This window comes from Grus americana, chromosome 1 (genome assembly GCF_028858705.1).
Source record: "Grus americana isolate bGruAme1 chromosome 1, bGruAme1.mat, whole genome shotgun sequence".
NCBI classification, from domain to species: Eukaryota; Metazoa; Chordata; class Aves; order Gruiformes; family Gruidae; genus Grus; species Grus americana.
Window position 1 is genome coordinate 116584063 of NC_072852.1, and position 21572 is coordinate 116605634.

The 21572-nt window shown below is 43.5% G+C and overlaps 1 protein-coding gene across 3 annotated transcripts in view; it reads left to right on the plus strand.

Annotated features, from left to right (window-relative positions):
• The window catches only part of EVA1C (eva-1 homolog C), a 40994-nt gene that overhangs the window by 17426 nt on the left and 1996 nt on the right, over positions 1-21572 (plus strand). For 2 of the 3 annotated variants that reach the window (XM_054813471.1, XM_054813473.1), the window contains exons 3-7: positions 1799-1922; positions 4963-5115; positions 15778-15921; positions 19913-19984; positions 20702-20791. In XM_054813471.1, coding sequence (XP_054669446.1) covers positions 1799-1922; positions 4963-5115; positions 15778-15921; positions 19913-19984; positions 20702-20791 — 583 coding nt within the window. The remainder of the gene's footprint in view (positions 1-1798; positions 1923-4962; positions 5116-15777; positions 15922-19912; positions 19985-20701; positions 20792-21572) is intronic. The other variant, XM_054813472.1, reaches the window with a different exon arrangement.

Genomic DNA, 21572 nt, shown 5'->3' on the forward strand with positions numbered 1-21572 from the left:
ATGATTCAGCTCAGGTGCAAACAGAAGGTGACTCAGTAGGCGACAGCTATCTCCACTTGCTAAAGACATAACTCTATTTTGCTGGCCTGCTCCAGAACCATCCCAGTTAAGGAAGAGTTATTTGTTTGACTTGCAACTCTGTAAAAGAACAATTGACTGATAAAATTAAGTCTGCTGTGCTTTTCCATCCCTTTTAAACTCTTTAGAGTGCACTTAATGCTCAAAAAGTGTTGGATGCAAGTCGTCTTCTACCAATGGGAACAAAAAGGCAAGAGTGTTATAGGATTGCTGCAATGTGCTGCCAATGTGTACCATTTCTGCTTGGGAGGGATGGCTTCCAGGGATGACAGGAGAGATTCAGCCACTGCCAACTCTCTCAGCCTGGAAACAAGAGTGCAGCTTGTGCTATCACAGTGGTAAATTTGTGATTTGGCCTCTTAGTATGACTGAGACCCCTTCTGATGAGAAACAAGGCAAAAATTCCCATAGATTTTACGGGAGTACTTAAAGCTATCAGAGGAAGGTGTCTTACAGTTACTCCTGTTAAGAGTGGGGTGACCCAGAGACATTGCCCTCCTGATCACAGCCTGCTGTGATTTTAAACATAAAGAATCCTGAGCACAACAACACAGACTATCTAAAAATAGCATATAGAAAGCCCTTTCTAAATTGGGCTTTGAAGGTGAATAGGAATTTCATAAGTATCCTGCTGCATTTAAACTGGTTTTTTAGGTGCTTTGGCTTGTGGCTGTTAAAAACCAGACTCAAACTCATCTTGGGCAATGTCTTCATGTTTTCTGTAGCTACAGCTCTGAAACCACTGATGAAGTGGGAACACCATTGTGAGCACTAGGGGTACTCAGTCCTTTTGCTGAACTTGGCGAGGGCCCACATGACCTTTTGCATATAACACTTCTGACTTTTTTATTATACTCCTTCTGTTGCCACTCCCAGTGAAACAGCAAAGTAAGAGCCATGATATATTGCTGGGCCAAAAAATTTGGGATAGATATAGTCTTAGAAGAGCATTTAAAAAAAAAAAAAACAAAACAAAACAAAAAGACAAGCAGACTTAGGATAGACAAGCACATCTGTGCTATGTGATCAAACCAATTCTGGAATTTTTTCAAGTGGCAAGTCAAGTAAATTTCTGATAATGCGTGTAACTGCAAGCAAGAAGTAAGTGCCCCTTAAGCAGGCAGTCCTACCTATGGCTTAAAGCTAGGGGTCACATCAAGTCATCAGAAGTCTCAAGTGAAGGTATTACAGAGCATGATCAGGTAAACTTAAGTGGATCAAGATGAAATGGTTGAAGAGACATCTTTTTGAGTTACTGTGCTTCACCTGGACGTTGCACTCCCATAAATGCTATCATCAGGAGTGTGTGAGTGCCTCAGGCACGTCAGTGAAAAGGCTGGGGGCTGAGCGTGTTCCCACTTGCTCTGGGCTCTGTGGGGAGTCTCAAGCACCGCCGAGGCTGCGGTGGCACACAGCAAGATCTGGCCAACTGGCTGGGGGCAGAGGGAAAAGAGGGACAAACAATAGCAAATTGGTAACATCCTAAGTTGCTGTGGGCACCACTGTGATGGATGTGTTCCCATAAACTTGGCCATGACTCAAAGTCCAGTAGAGATGTGGCCTAAATCCAATGGTACAGATGTTTCTTACAAGTTTATAGCCAAAAAGTTGTGAAGGAATGATTTATCTCCCGTATAGAACAAAGTACAACTAAGTGTTTTCATTGCTGTATAGCTTCATACCTTGTTTTCAAGCCTATCCTTTTTGCCCATTGTTCTAGAAAGTACTGGATGAATGCCAAAACCTGCGATCCTGCCAACTCCTTGTCAATAGTCGGGTTTTTGGACCTGATCTGTGTCCAGGGACCACTAAATTCCTCCTTGTCTCCTTTAAATGCAAACCTAGTAAGTAATCCACATCAGGCAAATGTGTGTGTGTGTTTTGTTGTTTGTTTTGGTTAAAATGCCACTGCACAAGGCTTTGCGTAAATCCATGTGAAGTTTTGAGACTCAGATTAATAGCAGATTGGTTTTTTCTGCCTTACCTGAGCTCTCCATTGTGTTTACAACTTCAGTGTGCTTGCTGCCAATTTAATGACCGATGTAGTTTGGCAGAGTCAGATGTCAGACATCAGACTAGAAAGGAAAAATGTTTTGGAAATTATTTTTAAAGAGGTGGCAATGATAATGTCATATTAGAAAGACAGAGCTGAACAGCAAAAGCAGATGCTTGGGCTAAGGATCCAAATAATGAAGAAGATATCATAATAAGGAATATGCAAAAATGCTTAAGGAGATAGGACCAAAGCTTTCAAAGACCCTCTGCTACTGCCTCCCATTTACAGAATAATGCCTGGAGGACACAGATGTGTGGCTAACTTTATTACAGAATTTCATTGTAGAATCACCTGTATTCTATGCAGGTAATTGACGTTGATATGTACAGGGACAAATCCTGCCTCAAAGAGAATGCACTTTGTAAACATGAGAAAAGTGTAAGAAAGATTAAGACAATCATCATGAGGTTTCATTTATTGGTGGTTTTTAATTGTTTTTCTTGTTGCTATTGTACATGAGAACAAGCTCCAGTAGCCTGGGGGCTCAGCTTTTTTTGGCAGCTAATCTCCAGTGTGGCTGAAATGGGTCCCAAAGAAAATAGTTGAATGATGATTTATGGGCAGATTCACCAGCCAACTCAGAAATACCATCCCACAACTAAAGGAGAAAGCACAAAAGAGATTTTCTTTAATCAGAGCATTAAGATAGACATCATTGGCGGAATAGGAACAGGGGTGGCAAGCAAACTGAAGGGCCAGTTTAGACAGAGTATGGAAGTCAGAGCAGAGATACGGGAATGCAGTAGGCAGGTGTTACCTTTGGCAAAGCACTGACACAAGAACTCTCAGGGAGATTTACTGGGTCAATCATCAGGGGAAAAATATGTCTGAAATTTAACATTTTTATGATTTATGATTTTATAATCTGTTTTATTATCTTATAGTTTACTTATTACAATTACTGCATGATTAATGGTAGATGGATTTCAATATCATAGCTGTGTCTGTGTCATTCGGAATCTGTTTTTACTAATCAAAAGTGGATTGAGATCCTGTTTGTTACTTTTATAAGCTCCTTAATATTTTTCCCACTGGAAATGAGCTACTTTGAATATCTGTGATCTGAATTTTACAAAAGTTGGTGAAAAGTGTATTTAATAGCAAGTGCTGCCTTCAGAACTGAGGAATAGTCCAGCTCCAGTGCAAATTACGTGATTTCATGTGACAGGAAATTTATATTTGTAGGTAAGATACCAATACTGTTAGGCTTGACTATGGAAAACATCCTTACTCAGGAAATCACTTGAGTATGACTTTAAGTACATTTTACAATCTCCTTGCCTTCAAGTGGACACTTAAGCAATTGCCTGACTCCTTTAATTTTTCATCTATTTAGAAATATTGCATTTTCCTCTGTTGCTGTATCTCTGCAGAGGTCTCTTGTATTCTTACCTTTGTCTTATGCCATTTGTGGGGCTTTTTCTGTTGTCTGTACTTCCATAGCCTCTCCAGCAAGCACGGAGTGCAGCCGTACAGAGACAGAGCCCTGCCTTAGGCTGTCAGCCCTTGGGTCAGGGCCTCTGTTTTCTTGGCATGATCCTCATGGGTGTACGGTATGGCAGGTGCTTCGGCAGAAGTAGCAATTTGCAGCAGGTCAAGTATTTTTAAAAATCACTCTTTTTAGACTTAAACTTATGACTGCTGATGAGCTCAAATGGAAGAAACTGGACTGTTACCAAGAACATTAACCCATTTTTTAATCTGTTCTATTCTAAATGAAACAATGTTTTCTTTATTGAATAGATAGGAGGTTTTTCTCTCTCCAGTTCCCCTAGCACCAACACCCACGCTCCAGTCACAGGGATACCACTCAGTAACAATAAGGTTTGCCTTTTCTCCTGCTCAGCTCAGGAACCTCCTTTTCCTGTTTTCACATTTTTGAAAGACAAAAAAATGAAGCAGAATACACTCTTCTCCCTGGCCTGGTCTGCACTAAAAAGGTTTGCCACCATACCTAGACCAGGAAGACTTAAGCGGTAAAATGCTGCAATCAGAGCGGCTGATCAGGCCAGCGAGAGACCACCTTGGCCAGATGGCAGATTTTAACCGGTTCCCTAGGTGGGATAAAGCATGCTGTCTGGAAGACGATCTCACTGGCTTCCCCACCTCTGAGCTGAGAGCGCTGCCAGTGTGCCTGTGCCAGCTGAGAAAGGCAGGGGGTGTATTTTTCTCAGCCGCCTGATTCACATTGCTTTGTCAGCAAAACTTTCAAATGAGCCCTTGCAGGATAGTCACGCCCAGGGAAACCCACTGACCTTGGTGGAGCCACGCAAATACAGCTGAGAGCACTGTCTGGCTCAGGATACGTGGCCCGTCCCCATGCCTTTGTGTCTCCCATTCTTCGGCGCTCGCTCGGTGCTGTACGTGGTGGCACCGGGTGATGCCAGCCATCACCATGATTGATGAGTGGTCGGAGGCTCTCAGCGCTCAGACGGGCATCTGAAGTAGGCGTAGAATGCAACATTGTCCTGGGGAGAGACAAAAGGAAAGGATGAGGCTTCTCCTACTGAGCAGCGATGGAAAGCAAGCCAGGAAATCAGGCAGGAAGGGGGGAGGCTGTTCCACTGGGAGAGAAGATTGGCAAAAGTTGGCTTTTTAATTCTTCTTGAAAAGGAGCCGGAGAGCTTTAGATAGTCATATGGGAGCAATTCAGTTGGAGGAAACACTCCGCTTTGCTATTGGCTTTGTCTCTGATCGTAATAGTGCCACATATTACTTGCAACAGAACTTGCAGAAAAGCTTTTTTCTGTCATGCTGCTATTTGCTATTAACAGTCCAGCTGAGTAAATTGCCTCATGCTACCATATTGTTATTTGCTTCTGTTTTAGCTGAATACAAAACCAAATCAGCATGTGAAAACCAGGAACTGAAACTCCACTGTCAGGAGTCCAAGTTCCTTATCATCTACTCTGCCACCTATGGCAGACGGGCACACGAGGAGAACGTCTGCTCGACAGAAGTGGAGCGCGGCCCCCCCTTTGGTATGTTTTTATGCTGTTGATAGACCTTCTCCAAGCAGGTGCACAGAGAAGAGGGGAAACAGATGGGGAGAAAACTTCAGGTGCAAGAGCAATGGCATTTTGAAAGCGCCAGTGATTGAAGTATAAGAAAGCTTATTTCTGAAACTTAAACAAATTGCCCAGTATGAGGGAGAGACATAGAGTAAGAAATGCAGTAAAGTAATAAACTTTCATGTAGTTAATCAATCCTTAGTATGATTAACATCAAAACCTCTTCTGTCGGCTGAACTTAGGTGATGTATACTAAATATCAGCTGTTTGCCTCTCTTCTTCCTCCAACGTCTGACAATGATTAGGCAACCTGAGTGTCACGACACCTTGTCTTACTGTTACCTCCTTCTCTGATCTCTGTTTCTGCCAGCTCTTCCTTGCCGTAAACGCAGACTGTAAGGATAGGGTCCGTAGGTCAGGGTCCATTGCTTTAGGTGCTGTTGTATGACCAGACTCCAAGACTGTGGTAGTATACTAGAAAATTAAATGTGCCTGGGACTCCTCTCTGGCACCAAGTCCAGCAGGCAGGAATGTTCTGTCTGTGTAGTACAAACTCTTACCCTCCAGAGCAGGATGACTGCATGCAAACTGCTGCTTGGGGCTGCTCCCTGGCCCGTGCTAGCTCCTCGGCTGTGCTGGGGAGCTGTTGAGAGGATGCTGTTGGCCGGGGCCAGGTGGGTGCAAGGACCATACTTATCAGAGTGGAGCACTGCGTTGCAGTGCCAGAAATATGCCCTCTGACTGCTGGTTTACTAGTAGAGGTCCATCCCAAGATATATATTAATATATAATATTAATGTCACTATATTAGTAATTAATATATAAACAATATATTAATGTTGCTGTAATATTTATATTACTTTGGTCAGACTGTGAACACTTTCAAGCACAGACCATTCCCTTTTAAATAGGTTAAAGAACCCAAAACACAATCAGGAGTTCTATGGTCTACGTTGATAACCAGTCATTGACTTCACTGTATAGTCTCAGCTGGTGTATGATTAATGACTTACAACTCACTTTTTGTCACTAAATATCTAAATTTATAGAAGCATGTGGTTGTGAGGGTGCTTGATGCTTGCATGAATAGTATGTTCAGTGGTTGACACTGAAGATACGAAGGTAAATTTTCATGCCATGGAGAAGGCCAGCACAATATGCGTGTGCTGTTCAAATCCCTTATTACTACACAGGGAAGGACTTACATGACTGATGCCAGCCCTGTGCAAATGCTGAACTTTACTCCTAAGAAACACGCTACAAGTGAAATCTATAAGAAGCATCTCTGAACATCAAGAAGAGATCAATAATTAGTCTTAAAAGCCATTTGTCTGCAAGCCAATGTTTCTATTTAGTTATATAGATATTATTAAAAATGTATTGGCTGAAAATTGTAACGTTCTTGAACAAGAATCTGTTTAAAATTGCCAGGTCTGTGTTTCACACTGGCTATCTTGTGTGGTCCTTTACCCAGACTCTAGCTGTGCCTATCTGTTCTGCGGAGGAAACATTTCAGCAGGTTTCTGACAGACTCATGCATCCGTCATGCTGGTGGTGGCAGTATATGACGCAAGGCAGAGCAGAGATAGCTCAGTCGATCGAGAAGGGCTGCTATCATACTTATTTCTTGCACTTCATTCACCTCTGGAAATCACTCACCTCTAATGTCAGCCCTTACAGTTCACAGATCAGAATGCTGCAAACTCTTCTTACTGGATACAGTTTCCCGGTACAAATAGAGAAAGAATTTGCATCAGCAATAAACTCTCTGCTGTGGCCTCCTGCATACGAGCACCTCTTGAGCAACACCCTGGCTGTTGCTGGTTTTGTGTTCTATAAAGCAACCTAAAACTGTGGTGACAGGAGAGAGCATAAAACCTGAGACAAACACAAGGTAGATCTAGAGAAGGTAGATCCTTGTATGGATTTCCCATTACTTCATGAAAGTGCTTGGCCTTTTCCTGCATGGTACCAGTAACCCTCTGCAGTGAGTATAATTTTCAAAAGCACCTATGTGGCTTGGGAGTACACATTCATTTATCACAAAAGACTTGGCATTTAGGAGCCAAATCCAATTGACTCCAGATCTACCCGTCTCGAGCTTAAATCTTATTTCTGTGGTTATTTAAGCACATACAGATGTGAGCGGGTGCATGATTAGACTTTTTAAATGTCTGGGTACCTTCCTCTCAGGGAGAACAATGGTAATTTGAATGTCAACATGATTTTAATGATTTGAGACAACTTAGAAAACTTACTTCAGCTGCTCTTCATTCCTGAATCAGAGCCCACAGTACTTGTATATGTTTGCAGCTAAACCTGCTCCAACACACATCCATTGCTGTTTCTACCCACGTTTGTGCATCTCAACCTAAAGGCAATGCTTGAGCCTTCCTATTTCTTTCACTGCATCACAGGGAAACTGTGAGGCGTTTTTTTTAGTACTATGCAGAAGAGAAGTAATCTGTAAGTCATAACAACAAGTATAAGAAGTCTCTGTTGAGCTCAAGAGTTTTGCATCTATCCATACTTGATATGGTCCTGCTAGGAGTACTGGGTATTGAATAAATTAGATACTTCTCTAGATTTTGGTGACCTCATATTACATGTAATATAGCTAATAAGCAATTAATGGCAAACAGCAGCTTTGGACTGAGACAGATGTACTCTGAACTATTGCTTTTCTGTGAACAGTCTATCAAATTGGCTGATGGATTTCCGGAGCTTTGCTTCAAAGGGAACACAGGAAAACATAAAATTTCTTTAGCATAAAGGGTCTTCTCCGTATAGGAAATAGAGTTTATAAATCCATCTCTGGTGTTGGTGATGTCTGTGTGGCCTCAGAGCACTTGTAGGATCCTGAGCCTCAGCTCAATATTTAGCATAACTGCCTCCTCTTGGAACTAGTTTTCTGAGCCAGTTTAATAATGTAAATTAGGTGCCATTTTCAATACAGAGGAGGAAGAAGAGCAATGGCATCATGGTGTCATCCCTGCTAGATAAAGCCTTTACAGTAGAGTCGTCTTCTGGTCTGGTTAAGTCTTGCATACCGTAGGCAATGGAGCAGCTTTAGCACAAGACAAAGCCAACTGAAAAGCCCACGCAGGATGGGTTATGGGAAACATACATTCAAGTCCCTTTATGATTCAGATAAAGGAAAGATTTGAATCTGGTAAAGATTTGAGCTGCTGAGTACAAGAAACTCTCTAATGTGTACCGTAGCTGATAAGACAGCACTCCTTCAGTCCCAAGACTGATACCTAATTATATGTGTAACCTGCACCTTTCATTTCAGAATGTCTCTTGCTTTTGTTAAAAATGACCAGAAACAAAAAGCTGCGCTTAGAACAACTCATCTTGCTCGATGCAGTTTGGGAGAGAGGGGAGATTTGTCAAAGAATGTGAAATTTCCATATAAGATCACTATAAAACATTTTTCCTGTTGTTCATCACTTTCACCATCATACTGAAATATGGTATTTTTACATGTCTCTGGTCTTGCTCTCTGACTTGTCATCAGGGCCATTCATTCCTATCAGTGGTCACTGTTGCCCACTTCGAAAAGCGGTGCATAAAATCTTGTCTCCAGGCATTTTAGGATATTTTGCCTTCAGGAAAAGTTTCTTCTGCAAAGTAAGCTCCTACCATATGTAACACAGTTCACTGAAGCACAGGGAATTATTTCCATTGTAAGATCTCTGGATCATTGCAGGAAAATGAAAAGCTCCAAGCAGTGTCCTGCTTCTGCAGCTGTTCAAATGACCGGCACTGTTAAGACTGTGCAGAATTTACAGAAAGTAACTTCCCTGTTTTACTGAGATTATCAAAAACTTCAGAAGGAAACTAAAAGTTTTTTGGGTGCAGTTTTGCAGCAGATGGTTCTGCTTAGAGGAATCTATTGTGCCCAGCACCAAAGCAGGAAACTGTGGCAGTTTGTTCCTGTGTGAGTTGTTGCCTCTTCTGACATATTATCTCTTTTATATTTGTACTAACATGTGCATGAGGAAAGAGAAAATTTATTGGTCAAAAGATGTTAAAGAGTTGTGCCAGAACAGGTTACCATAGAGAATACAAGGAAGATTCAGGTCAACAAATACTTCTCAAATCATAAATTACTCTTGTTAATACATGAAAGTACTTGAAAAAAGGCTTGGTAGCGGGTCGCCTCTAGCTGCAACTTGCAAGCTAGAACACTAAAATGTCCTTCCCAGAAATTTCACCTGGATGTGCATTGGCTGGTCAGACATGCGTTCCCTTGAGCACTGATGACCAGCAGAGCCCTGAATTGCATGTCTTCATTGCTGGAAGGTAGGGTCCTTTCAGGCACAGCCCCCTCTTCTACCTGTTCCCACTTTTGGGAGGTTGAGAGAGGAGGTGGAGAATTCAGGCACTCTCATCGCAGTTTGCACCATGGCATGACATACCCTGGGGCTGGGTTTTGTCCTAATCCCCTCTTCCCAGTGAAATGGCATTCAGCTAAGAAGAAGGGGTGTTGGCAAGACAAGAAAGAGATTTCCAAAATCCCGTAGGTTCCTTCCAGCCCAAGAAGGCGTCATGATTTTGTTATATAACAGTGATACTGTGATTCCTTTTTTTTTTTTTTTGGTAGTATCAGTATTGTGGACAATTCAAAGGGCCTACATCTCTTATTCACTAACAGTGATTGAAAAGCTTCTGGTTTCTTTCTCTTATTAAGAGATGTATACTCCTCCTAGTGCGAGCCAGTCCTTGATATAAGTCTCTTGAGAGCAGACGTAAATGAAGTAAAGGTACAAACGGCTATACGCAGATCTGGAAGTGCTTACGCACTGGAGTTATTAGGTTCATGGTAGCTATAGACTTCTAGGTGCCATAAAACACAAACCATGTAAGTTGCCCAAAACTTAGGAAATGCTGGATATTCAAGTACAGACACTTCAAGGAGCACTTAGTCAATTAACAGAAACACTGCGCCCAGTCCTCTGCTGGGGGAAGAAGCAAGAGCTTGTAGCTCAGAGCTGCTACAGAGAAGGTGACTAAGTCCTTTCTAGACTGCAAGTATCCCTGGTTCAAGGCCTGCATGTGCCCTTCCATTCCTGAGCATCATCTGCCTAGCTAACTACAGGGCTGATTTCAAACACAGTTTTCTCAATGGAAGAAACCTGGGGCTGCAGAGCAGTACTTCAGTAACACAGCATAGGGCCTCTTACAGGGACACTGTGAAAGAGCAATGTGCTCCAGCTGTGAAGGCAGAGGGGTAGTGTGAGCAGGGCAGATGCAGAGGCACTGTTCTGTAGCAGGACCAGGGCTCAGGGATGTGGGGTTGGTTGACATCTCCCTTTGCAGCTTCTGCTGCTAGTGCCTTGCCACTTTGGGTGTGGGAGACACCAGTCGACTGAATTTTAGAGGTGCAAAAGCAAGGATAAAATTGTTTAATTTTGCTTCCACCACAAAAATCCTTAAGTCAACTATCTCTATGTGCAGATATCAGAAATGAAAAGTTCCTTGTCTGTGTCAGCCTGAGCAAACCGGGAAGCTTAGTAAGTATTTTGGGCCCCAAAAGATGCCAGTAGGAGCCATTGCACCCCTCGGCCCCAACAAATCTTGCCAAGCCAAAGCTCCCCCAACAGAAAAGGTGTTCTAAGCAGTGACAGGATGAGAAGCTATAGTTTGAAGGGAAGAAAAGGGCAGCTACCATTTTTAGAGTCCAGTTAAATTTCTGCTGAGATGAACAGGGAAAGTCACATTTGGGTGAGTAGCTGCTCAGACAAGAAGTAGCTGCTCAGCTGAGAAGCACTCTCAGACACACATCACTTCATCCATTAATGTTTCCTTACTAGAAATTCAGGGGTTTTCTTGTGTATAGTTTTTTCTAGCTTAGATTTTTGAACTGTTTGGAAAAGTGCCCTTGGCACTCGTGTCTAAAATAAGCCAAGGAACTCTTGCCTGTGTTCGTACAGACCCAAATGGTGCAAAGCAAAGCAATGAGTGTTTGAGCAGAGGGAGTCTGGTTCCTGCTGCTGCCAGCGAGCGTGGAGCTCCGCTTGTCTCTTGCCCTTGGTGTTTGTGCTGGCAGGTGGATCCCCCACTCTGCATATGCACATGCAAAAAGGAGAGAAAGACTTTTTTTTTTTTTTTTTTAGGTGCAAAATACTTACAGACTGAATTCTGAACTCGAAGCTACTTGTAAATGAATCCAAGCAATGGCCTAATCTCATGCAGGCTAAAAGGCCTCACAACAGGCACTGCAGTGAGAGGGAGAGAGAGGGTGCAGCTTTACAGAAAGCCTTGGTGCTATATTCACTTCTAAGGAATGGCCTGTGCTGGCAGTAAGTAGTATTTTTACTACTGCCTTGTTTACTGTCAATACCTGGACCTGGAATATAAAGGTATCAGCAACACTTTTCATAAGTGCTGCTGATTATATTTTGTGTTTTTGCTAGAATCAGCGGTTCAAATGGCCCTTTTCTGCTGCATAGGCAGGACCCTGTGTGCCATGCTCTTGCATAAATTACCATATTATTATGGTAACATTCTTTAGGAGTCTGCAGCCTTAGCTTGCTCCAAACTCCATAGTTTCCCCTTGTCAATTCTTATCCCCAGAGCTGATATTTGGGCTCCACAAAGCACAAGCCATCCCGATTTGGTAGTGTGAAATCTTTGCTTTCAGTTGATTTTAAAAGCAAGCTCCTTATTCTTTTGCGAGTAGGCACAGCCCAGAAAGCAGCATAAGCCAGCAGTTTGGGATGAAAGCAAGAAGCAGCTGGGCTCCATTATTGGAGCAACAAATTGTGGAGGGGTTTCTTTTTTGGATGCTCTGGTCTTTCACCAGCAGGTTAGTTTTTATGTCATGCATATCTACATTTGAGACGCGTCCCCTCCCTTCCCACCATGTGTTGAGGCTCACTCACCCTGTGCGTGGTGATGTGGGAGAAGACAGCAATTAGTAAGGTTTGGAGAGGGTGGGATGGGGTGCTGCTGCCAGAGCTTGGCACAAGGCACTCCGGCTGCTCCGTCACCCGCAGGTCTTGTGTGGCAGGGTGGAAAGAAAGGGAAGGAAAGCTCCTCCTGTCTGAATTGAGAGAAGCTTTAAGAAACCAGAAGACAAATTGCTTCTCATTAAAGCCTGCATGATTTATGGCATGTCATTTGCATGCCAAAACTTTCCTAAACAAAGCTAATTAGGGAGCTGAAAGAGCCCTTCCTCCAGAAACAAGGCTTTCTACTCTAACTGTTAAATAGCTGCAGTCACATTTGATAGTTTATTACGGCATTAAGAACCTCTTCTTGACACCCGTGTCTCCATGCCATCCATATAAGCGTCTGTTTCAAAAGATCCACCAACAGTCTTGGTGTGTAACACACAACTTTGGCAGAAAGGCGTGAAGAGCAGAGGGTTTTCCCACCCAGCCACGCATTGCTGCCTTCTCTGCCACTGCTGGTGGGATGCCACCAGCCTTCTAGCACACCGGGAACGTGCCTTTCAACAGGCAGTTTATTTTAAACATATGGTACCAATTTAGCAAGCCCCATAAACATATTGTCCTAGCCAAAACCAGGACGTGTATGCATAGTCAAACATTACTTAGATATTCAGAAAGACGACACATTGCATATTTATGTTTATCTCCTGATTGGTGATTTCTTCGGGACCGTTCAGTGAGACCATTCACTCATTTACTCAAAATGCAGCACTGACGAAATGCTCTCCTCATTCAGACATGGCAGTAAGGTGCTTGACTAGAAAGAAGTTATTCCTAGCGCGAGTTCTGCGTTGTTGCAGCTGGATTGCTATTAGACCCCAAGCAAATTTGGTTGAAACTAGCTTGAATGTCATTTGGCACACACCGATTCCTCTGACTTCGGAGCAGATACACTTCTGTAATGTCTGCTTGTTTGCTGATTATAAAGATGAAGATACAGACATCGAAAAAAGTGGCCTTTGGTACCGAATGCACAGAATTCCTCTGAGCTGAAATCATTGCTCAGCTGGCATTGTAGCTGCCAGGAGGGCTAGTGAGGACATAGCAAGGATGCACATAAACCAGAGAGAAAAAATTTGAACAGTTTTTGACTGAATCACTAAAGGCCAAAATCTTGTTAGACACAGGAAGCTGTTAAATAGGGGGTTTTTGTTATAGGTCTTTCCAGTTAACATCTGTGGTCTCCTGCAAAGGCAAGCCAGCCTTGGTTTGCATTTACTCACCTGTGACACCGGGCAAGCCTTTGGGAAATTCTCCAAAAACTGGCCTGCCAAGACCCTGTGGGCATATGACGACCGGCTCCTCAGGTTAGAGGAGCCAAATCCAACATGAATATAGACGATAAGGAGCTATTAACTCCCACAGAAACATAAGCAAACATCTACCAAAGGCAAAATGAAACATGTACTCATTGTATCACTAAATTTGTAAGAAAACCATCAGCGCAACAGCCTCCTGTTTTTTAAGACACTGAGTAGCTCCCAGGGCAGGAAATGTTGTAGAAAACATAATTCAGTTTGCCAGATTGCTGTTGTGCTCCCAATCCATTCATTTATGATTCAGCTGATAATTCCTCCTGATATTCTTGTTTTCGTACTTGCCAAAATAAACTATTGGCTGCCTAAAATGTCCACCCAAATATGTCCTTACTCATCTAAAATCGCCACAGAGGGCAACTAAAACGGCCAAGTTGTTACTTAACCAGAACTACTCGATGGTTTAGGTCAACCTTCCCAGCCTGCCCAGCAGCCTCCTGGAACACGTGGGCATTAGGATTTTAGGTCTCTGAATAGACAAAGGAAGAGTTGCTCTCCCAAAAATCCCTGTCCAAAGGTAACCTACAAACCCTTTACTAGAAAAGCAAATCAGCCCAGTACGTCCTGATGGCTCCACTTAAGTATATGACTTATTTAGTGCTAATGTCAGGGGATTAACTCTGAAAATCACAAATCTGCCCCATTTTCACATATTAAAGGTGAATCTTCTTTGTCAAGAATTCCGGTCTCAAACCTCCCCTTTCTTTTCAAACAAGACTGATGTGGGAAACCTTTGGAGTGCCTTTGCAAGCACTATTTCTGCTTCCTCTAAAGAGGCACAAATGAGCTTCAGCAGTTGGAAGACAACAAGATGCCGTCCTTGCCTGAGTTTTATTACAGGAAGAAGGACTGTTTTCATGCCTGGAGAAGTATGTTTTCAGACCTCTAGAGTGTCCCTGCCTTGGAAGACTAGAGTGAGAAATACCTATAGAATCATAGAATCACAGAATGGTTTGGGCTGGAAGGGACCTCAAAGACCATCTAGTTCCAACCCCCCCTGCCATGGGCAGGGACACCCCCCACTAGACCAGGCTGCCCAAAGCCCCATCCAGCCTGGCCTTGAACACTGCCAGGGATGGGGCATCCACAACCTCTCTGGCAACCTGTTCCAATGCCTATCATCCTGTCATCCACAGAGTCACAAAATACATGAGGTAAAGCTGACTGGAAGCAGACAGCTTCAGAAAAGTAATACCTACTCCAGACTTGTCATTTCTGCTTACAAACTGAAACTAAGAGGTGGTTTTGCTTTGTGGCTTGGAGTTTAGCACACGTGGATACCAGGAATTTAATCACATCTAGAGACGTTCTTTTTTTCAAGCAGATTTTTTAAAGGTTGTCTGACACGCACATTTTCCCCCTCAAATAATTTCAACTTCAGTGCTAAGTCTTGCTAATCAAGTTTTATTCTTTTATAAATTGTGGTAGAAGGCGTAAGTCTTGAATAAAGAAATCCCAGCTCCAAGCGTAGATGTCAGCACGGCAGGTTTTCATGCACGGCGCATGCTTCTTGCTCAGTCCACAGGGAGAGAGAAGTTCAGCAATGTGGACTCTCTTCATCTGCACAAAGTCAGGGGTAGCTTAGGCTGCTTTGAAAATGATTTGGGTTCCCTCATGTAGTTAGGTGCGAAGGCAGTGCAGTGTAGATGCCACTGAGGTTGCTTTAGGCATGCAAACTTGGCTTGTGGTGGCAGCCTTACTAGAACAGCCTGGAATTTGGTACAGGAGGAAGAAGGCAAAAGTTTCCCTGGTTAAATATTGAGCCCATTTTGACCTCTTCACCATGGCAGAATGGCTCCTACCAGTGACAGGCGTAATAAATCAAAAGCTGCCTTTAATACACTGAACTTCACTGTAGCCCTAGCTGTTGTGACACACAAAAATTGATCTCACCTGACTTGAACTGAAATTAAGCATCCAGTCAAATCATTTCAATAACCCAGGGACTAGGAGAAAGACCTGCAAACAGCATTGCATCTCCCTTTATTTGCACACTCATCTTGAGATGAAATAAATGGAGAGCTATTTGGATGTGCTTATTTTTTGCAAGTCATCATGAAGGGAACACAGAGGTCTTACATTGCGCACCTCGTCTGGAGCTTGTCACAAATCTTACTGCAACCTTAGTATGCAGCTGGAAGTCAGCATGAGGTAGTTACCTTGCTACAAGTTCACATTTTCATTGCAGCTGACTTCCTTGCATTAACAAAACTTAGTATTTAATTCTGAAATCCTGCTTAGGCAAACACATGTCTGAAGTCACTAGCAGATTTGTATCTCTAGTCGTGCATGCAGCAGCTATCATTTTTGATAACACCAGTGTTGTATATTTATTGTATGTATTTTTCTTTCAGACTGTTTGTCTTACATGGCGCTAGAAGTTTTATCCAAAAGGTGTTATGGGAAACAGAGATGCAAAATCATGGTCACTAGCCGGGATTTTGGAAGTCCGTGCCTACCTGGAGTGACAAAATACCTTAGCGTCAGCTATGCATGTGGTAAGAGCAAATGCATGATCATTTTAAGGCCCTTATTCTGCTTGCAAAGCAAAACAATGCCAAATGGTGCACTCATATGGAGACACACACACATACATGCACACAGAGGCTTCCTAAATCTCCCCTTCCCTTTAACATAGGAGGTTTATGACATAGCCATACAAGGAGAACCAAAACAATGGAACAATCTCGTGGGCAGAGCTGCACCTAATGTAAACTCAGGCATAAAAGCATTTTTTGCTATACATTTTTACAAAATTGACAATAAAATATAAAGTACATCTTTTAATATTTTGAGAAATACTATCAAAATAAGAGTCTGTTCTACAGAATTGACCTGCAACAGAACTAGGAAAAATAACCTGGCATTGCCTGCTATCAGTGCAGGTAAAGCAGTCCAGCATAATTGAAGCACTGTGTACCAGCCCAGTCCTGAAATCTGATTCACATGAGCACACCTACAGCCTTCAGCCTTGCAGAGGGATTTCCTTTGTCATGGGCAGAGTCTTGCTAAAAGTAAAGGTTTGAGGTTATACATCCCTTGCAGGACTGAAGCCCACTTCAGCTCATACCTCACACAGGAGGAAACAGTTTTCCCTGTTCTTTACCATAGACTAATACATTTACATTAGGGGAAAGCAGAATTCACAATTCTTTTTCTCAAAAAAAGGCTGTGGGACAGCAAAGTGTAATATCAATAAAGGTGAGAAAAAAGTGGTTGCAGAACTTCAGTCTAGTGCCTTATTTTGGCATTGCACATTTTTAGGAACGGCTGCACATTTCTTAAGCCTCAAACAGATTTCCTCAAGCTCTGTTTGCTGCTGCTGCTGCCTAGCTGTGGGGTGGAAGGGTGAGGGTTGATTCTCTCTCACACGCCTCCGCTTCAACTGGAGGACATGTAAAAGCTTTTTCACCGAGTTACCGCTCTGCTCACCGTGCACCGCTTGGAAAGCCGCCAGTTCTGCTCCTTTCTGGCTCTTTCTGGTCTGCAGGGAGTCACAGCAGTAGCTCCACGGGGACGTATCATAGAGTCCTTTTGCTGCATCTCTAGCGAGTAGTGGTCAAAGGGCACAGGTTATCTGAGACGTGCTTTTGGAAGCAGCAGTATAGGATTGATTACCAGATCACCATGAACCTGGAGATCAGAGGAAAATGAGCCCCAGCTGGTTCCTTGCTGGCATGAGAGATTTTCAGTCTTCCTGTGAGTTAGTTGTCAGGTGAGAGCCATTGCAGTAATTCAGCTTTATATTGTTGAAGAGAGCTGGAGATCTGCCTGTGCACTAATACATTATATTATTGTGCAGTTGCCTTCATGCTGTAGTAACTTTATGAGTGAGTTAATGGCATTCTCTTTAATTAAAGATGATTATGGCAGATCATTCTTGCTTGTGTATCTGTGTACTAGAAAACCAGAGTATGTTTGTTTGCAGTGAGGTTATGTATTCTGTTATTTAGTGAAGTGGTTTTGCAAAAACACGTGGGTAATAAATAGTGTTCTTGTGTGTTGCTGGCACATTTTGAAGACTTTTTCTTCTGCCAAATCCCACTGAGCTGTGCAATCTGAAGCATTAGCCAATGATTTGCAGGTCTAATTATTTTACAGATCATCTAGTGAACATGGGAAGAGTTTGGGCATATTCCAGAAAGACATTTTACATTCTTTTCCCTGACTAGAAGATCCCTGCTAACCTGATGCTTCCCAAGATAGGGTAAATAGGCCTCCCCCTGAAGTGACAGGAGCACAACAGAGCCAACTATGTTCTCTGAGGGCTGTGCCACACTTGCAAGTATTTCCACCATGGTCAGGAACATGGTGAGCAACCGTTCAGGGCTAGTGTGTCTGGCAGGTGGCATTTTTATTTGTGCCATTAATTCCTGCTGGTAAAAACTTAGCAGGAGCCAGGAGGTGCTGGTTTCTCGCAGTTTCAGTGCCCCCAGTGACCCGCTCCACATCGTCTCATGTCAGCACGGGGTGACATCTCCCGGCTCTTGCTGAGGCTGGACTTCAGGAGCCTCCCTCGGGAAACACAGGTCCCGATGCCCCGCGTTGTATCTGCACTCCCTGGACGCCAGTCAGAACCCGTCTGTGGGCTGCCTTTGGCAGCCTGCGGTGACTGACTCCAACCCTACTTGAAAAAGTGGCTCTGGCACAAGTTGTAGCATAGATGTGATTATCCTGATAAAAATTCCTCATGCTAGTACCAGTTATTCTGTTCAGCGACCTGATGCCGCCTATCCTAGTTAAAGTCCTCATGTCTGAAATGAAGCCATAATGAAAATTAACAATGCAAGCAATCAGGAGCTTTTTTTTGTCCATGCCATTTTGAATTAAGCATCCCCCTACAACAGATATTTGTATGGCATATTAAATAGCCGTTCAAACCCAATGGGAAGCCACAGGGAAGGGATTCAGTCCTGTAGCAAGCAAAGCCCTGGGAAGTTCCCCTGAGACGGGAGCAGGAGAAACATCATGGGCACCAGGTCATGCGACAGGAGCTTCAGGTCTCACAAAGGTGCTGGGGACGGCGCGTCCTCTCGGGACTTTGTTCATAACACGTGCATGTTGTTCATAAAAACCTGGTCTGCAAATTCGGAGTGCAGTCTGAAAACAAACCAACCTGCTCACTGTCTGCCTCATGCACCAACAAAAATATTCTGCTGCTGGAAAACAGTTCAGAATTACGATGAGGTACAAGCCAAAATAGAAATGAGCTCATTCTCCCCTATCTCTGTTGGCCTTCTATTGCAAACAGGAGCTAAGAGTCTCAAAAAAATTCCTTCATCAGGAAAGGAAACAGCTATGACTTTGAGCCCACACAGAAAGAAAAGTTCTGCTGAGAAAGAAGTGCTATTTTTAGTTGTTTTTCAAATGAAAACTATGCTAAGCCCCAAACCTCAGTCTCCTCTGTTCCATTTAACTTTCCTTAACGTTATTTATTGGCAAATGTTTCTATGTGGGATAGAGGTGAGCTTCATACCTGAAATTTCTTCCTTTTTTTCCCCCCCGTTCACATCAGTCTGAAAATCAATCAATCTGCCTTCATATAGTGCAGGTGCCAAGATCTGGGTATCTGAAAGGCCCATTCATCTAACATAGAATATGTGAACTCTCAATATCTGCCTGATGCACCTGCTTTTAGCTCTTTTGATTATTTCAAGAAGAGTGTGAAAATTTAGCAAGGGAAAAAAAAACCCCAATGAAATGAGAAGGATGCAGCCCACTCCCACCCAGCACATCTCTTCCCATCCTGAGCACCTTCCTCCTCGAGAGAGAGGAGCACCATTTGTCTCAGAGGCTTCACAGAGGATCTCACACAAGACTATAAATATTTCTCTGAGAATTACAGTGAATTATCCTCATAGAAAAACAGTACCTCGATGCAGTTTAGCATTCGACTGTAGCCCAGGCCTGAATGTGTAGGCCAATTTTGTTTCCTACCCACTGGTTGGCACACCCCTTGTGGGGTGGAAAACAAGGTGGGCAGAAAACAAGGGGGCAGGTCAGTGTATGCAGCTGCAGTGATGTTCCTGGAGCTCCGCACGAGCTGGGGTGTGAATCCAGGCACAGGTCCAGAGCTGCCCTTACCAGTCCCTAGGAAGAAATTGCAGCATTATCTGGTGTTTCACTGATCTTTAGGTGAAAATTACTGGCTCTATACCTGTGCATCCCATCCCTCAGGCTTGCTCTGCCTGCCACACTTGGCCTTTTCTCCTTTCCCTGCTCACCCCATCTTCCTTTCAGTCTTCTTCCCAGTTACTTTATTCCCTTTCCCACCTCCTTTTCCTTGCCCCCCCAGTGCTAACCCTGTGAGCAGCATGCTCTTTGCCACCATCCCATGCCACAGCGTCCCAGTGCCATGCAGCTCCAATCCCTTTGATACCACCATCAGAAACACAATTAATAAAACCAGGGTTAGCAGTGGGATTGGTAATTAACTGGGGATCTGGTTTCTAAAACTAACAGTGCACAATTTGTCTTTCGTCTTTTCAGTTCCTAAATTTATCCTCACTGCTGTCAACCCCCTGGTCACCAATAACAAGTCTTCCGTCAAACAGAACGATGGTACGTACCATCAAAAAAATACAGTTTGCTGCTCTGCTGTGATTGAAATAGGATGTTTTCCCACTGCAGGGCTTGGTCTGAGGGAGGTGGGAGGAGGTAATGGAAACCCTGCTAAAACAGCTGCGCTTCCCCTTGGAGGGGGCACAGGGCGGGACCCACGCAAGCACGTTCCTGCTGTCACAGCACCACTGCGAAACGAGTGACCCATCCAGACCTACCCATGGCCAGCGTGCTATGAAACTGCAGTTGTTTCAGGGTGAAGAGTCTTTCAGAGTTATGCCAATACCTGCTCTTAAAGGCAAATCAAATTAATGATGTGGCTAACGTGTATTTGCTGTCGTCAATAACGGGAGTGTACTGCAGTGATTGGGCTAGAAGTCCATTTGAGAGGTGTGAAGCTCAATAGAAATAAATTATTTCAGAAAGCTTAATGGGAATAGGCAAGGGGTTTCACTTGGCAGCAGAGTCTTTTAAATAATTCTGCTATTTTCTAGATATTCAACGTTTTCAATACTTTGTTATTTATACTTTATTTCAAATTTTTTTTATTTATCAAACATTGTTTGGTCTAATGTTCTGCAAGTTTCCTATGGCACAGTGCTGGCCTGCCTGTGTTTTAGATGGACTTGTTAGTTTCAAAGTTATTGGGTGAGTATCAGGTTAGCAGCTCCGTCATCTGTGATATGATTGAATTTGCTTTCCCTCCTCGTGTCACAGGTGTTGACCTTGACCCAAAGGAATCAAGACTTCCAAAGAAAGATGGAACTATCGTTAGCAACTCCTTGGCTACATTTGCATACATTAGAGGTAGGAAAATGAGGCTGAGACCGTTTGGTTCATTAGTTTGTGGCACTTCGGGAAAAGGGAGGATCACCTCAGAAGGTCACAACTGGTAATCCCATGTTTATAGTAACGATATTATTACAATATAATCATGGTCTTGTGGATGGGACAGTCACAGCATAATTGATATTTATAGAATATTTTCCATCTTGAAGGATCCAAACTCTTTTCGAGACTGCAGCCAAGATTTTTTTTAATGAGTATTTTCAATGGGGACTGTCAGTTGTTCAGTATTTTTGAAAACCTGGTCCTGATCTGGGAGCAGTGCTGGAGACATCCATTTTTGGAAATGTTGGTTTGCATACATACAAGGATCATCGAGGGGCATTAAAAAAACGACAAACACCAAACCCAGCCATCTCTGGTATGGACATGGCAGGTTTTGTGACTTGGCAACACCAAGGCGAATTTCATTCAGGCAAATAAATTTGTGATCACCAGATCTCTAACTCCACAGGAGAAGTCACAAGTTTTGGAAGTGAGCAAAGGCTGACGTTGAGAAGCGATTCTGGAGCTAAGATTGCTGCGCTTCTAAAAAATGGCAAGAACCACGCAGCAGTTGCACATTGTCCCACAGCCTTTGCAAGGGCTTCCCCCTCCAGCACGAAGGGCAGCCGTGGCCTGTCAGGACAGACAGACTGTCCCTACCGGCGGCACTCGGCTGCCCTCCCCCAGCAGCTCTCCCTGCACCCTCAGACCCCACCACCCTTGAGACCCCCCAGCAACACCCCAAGCAGCCAGGGTT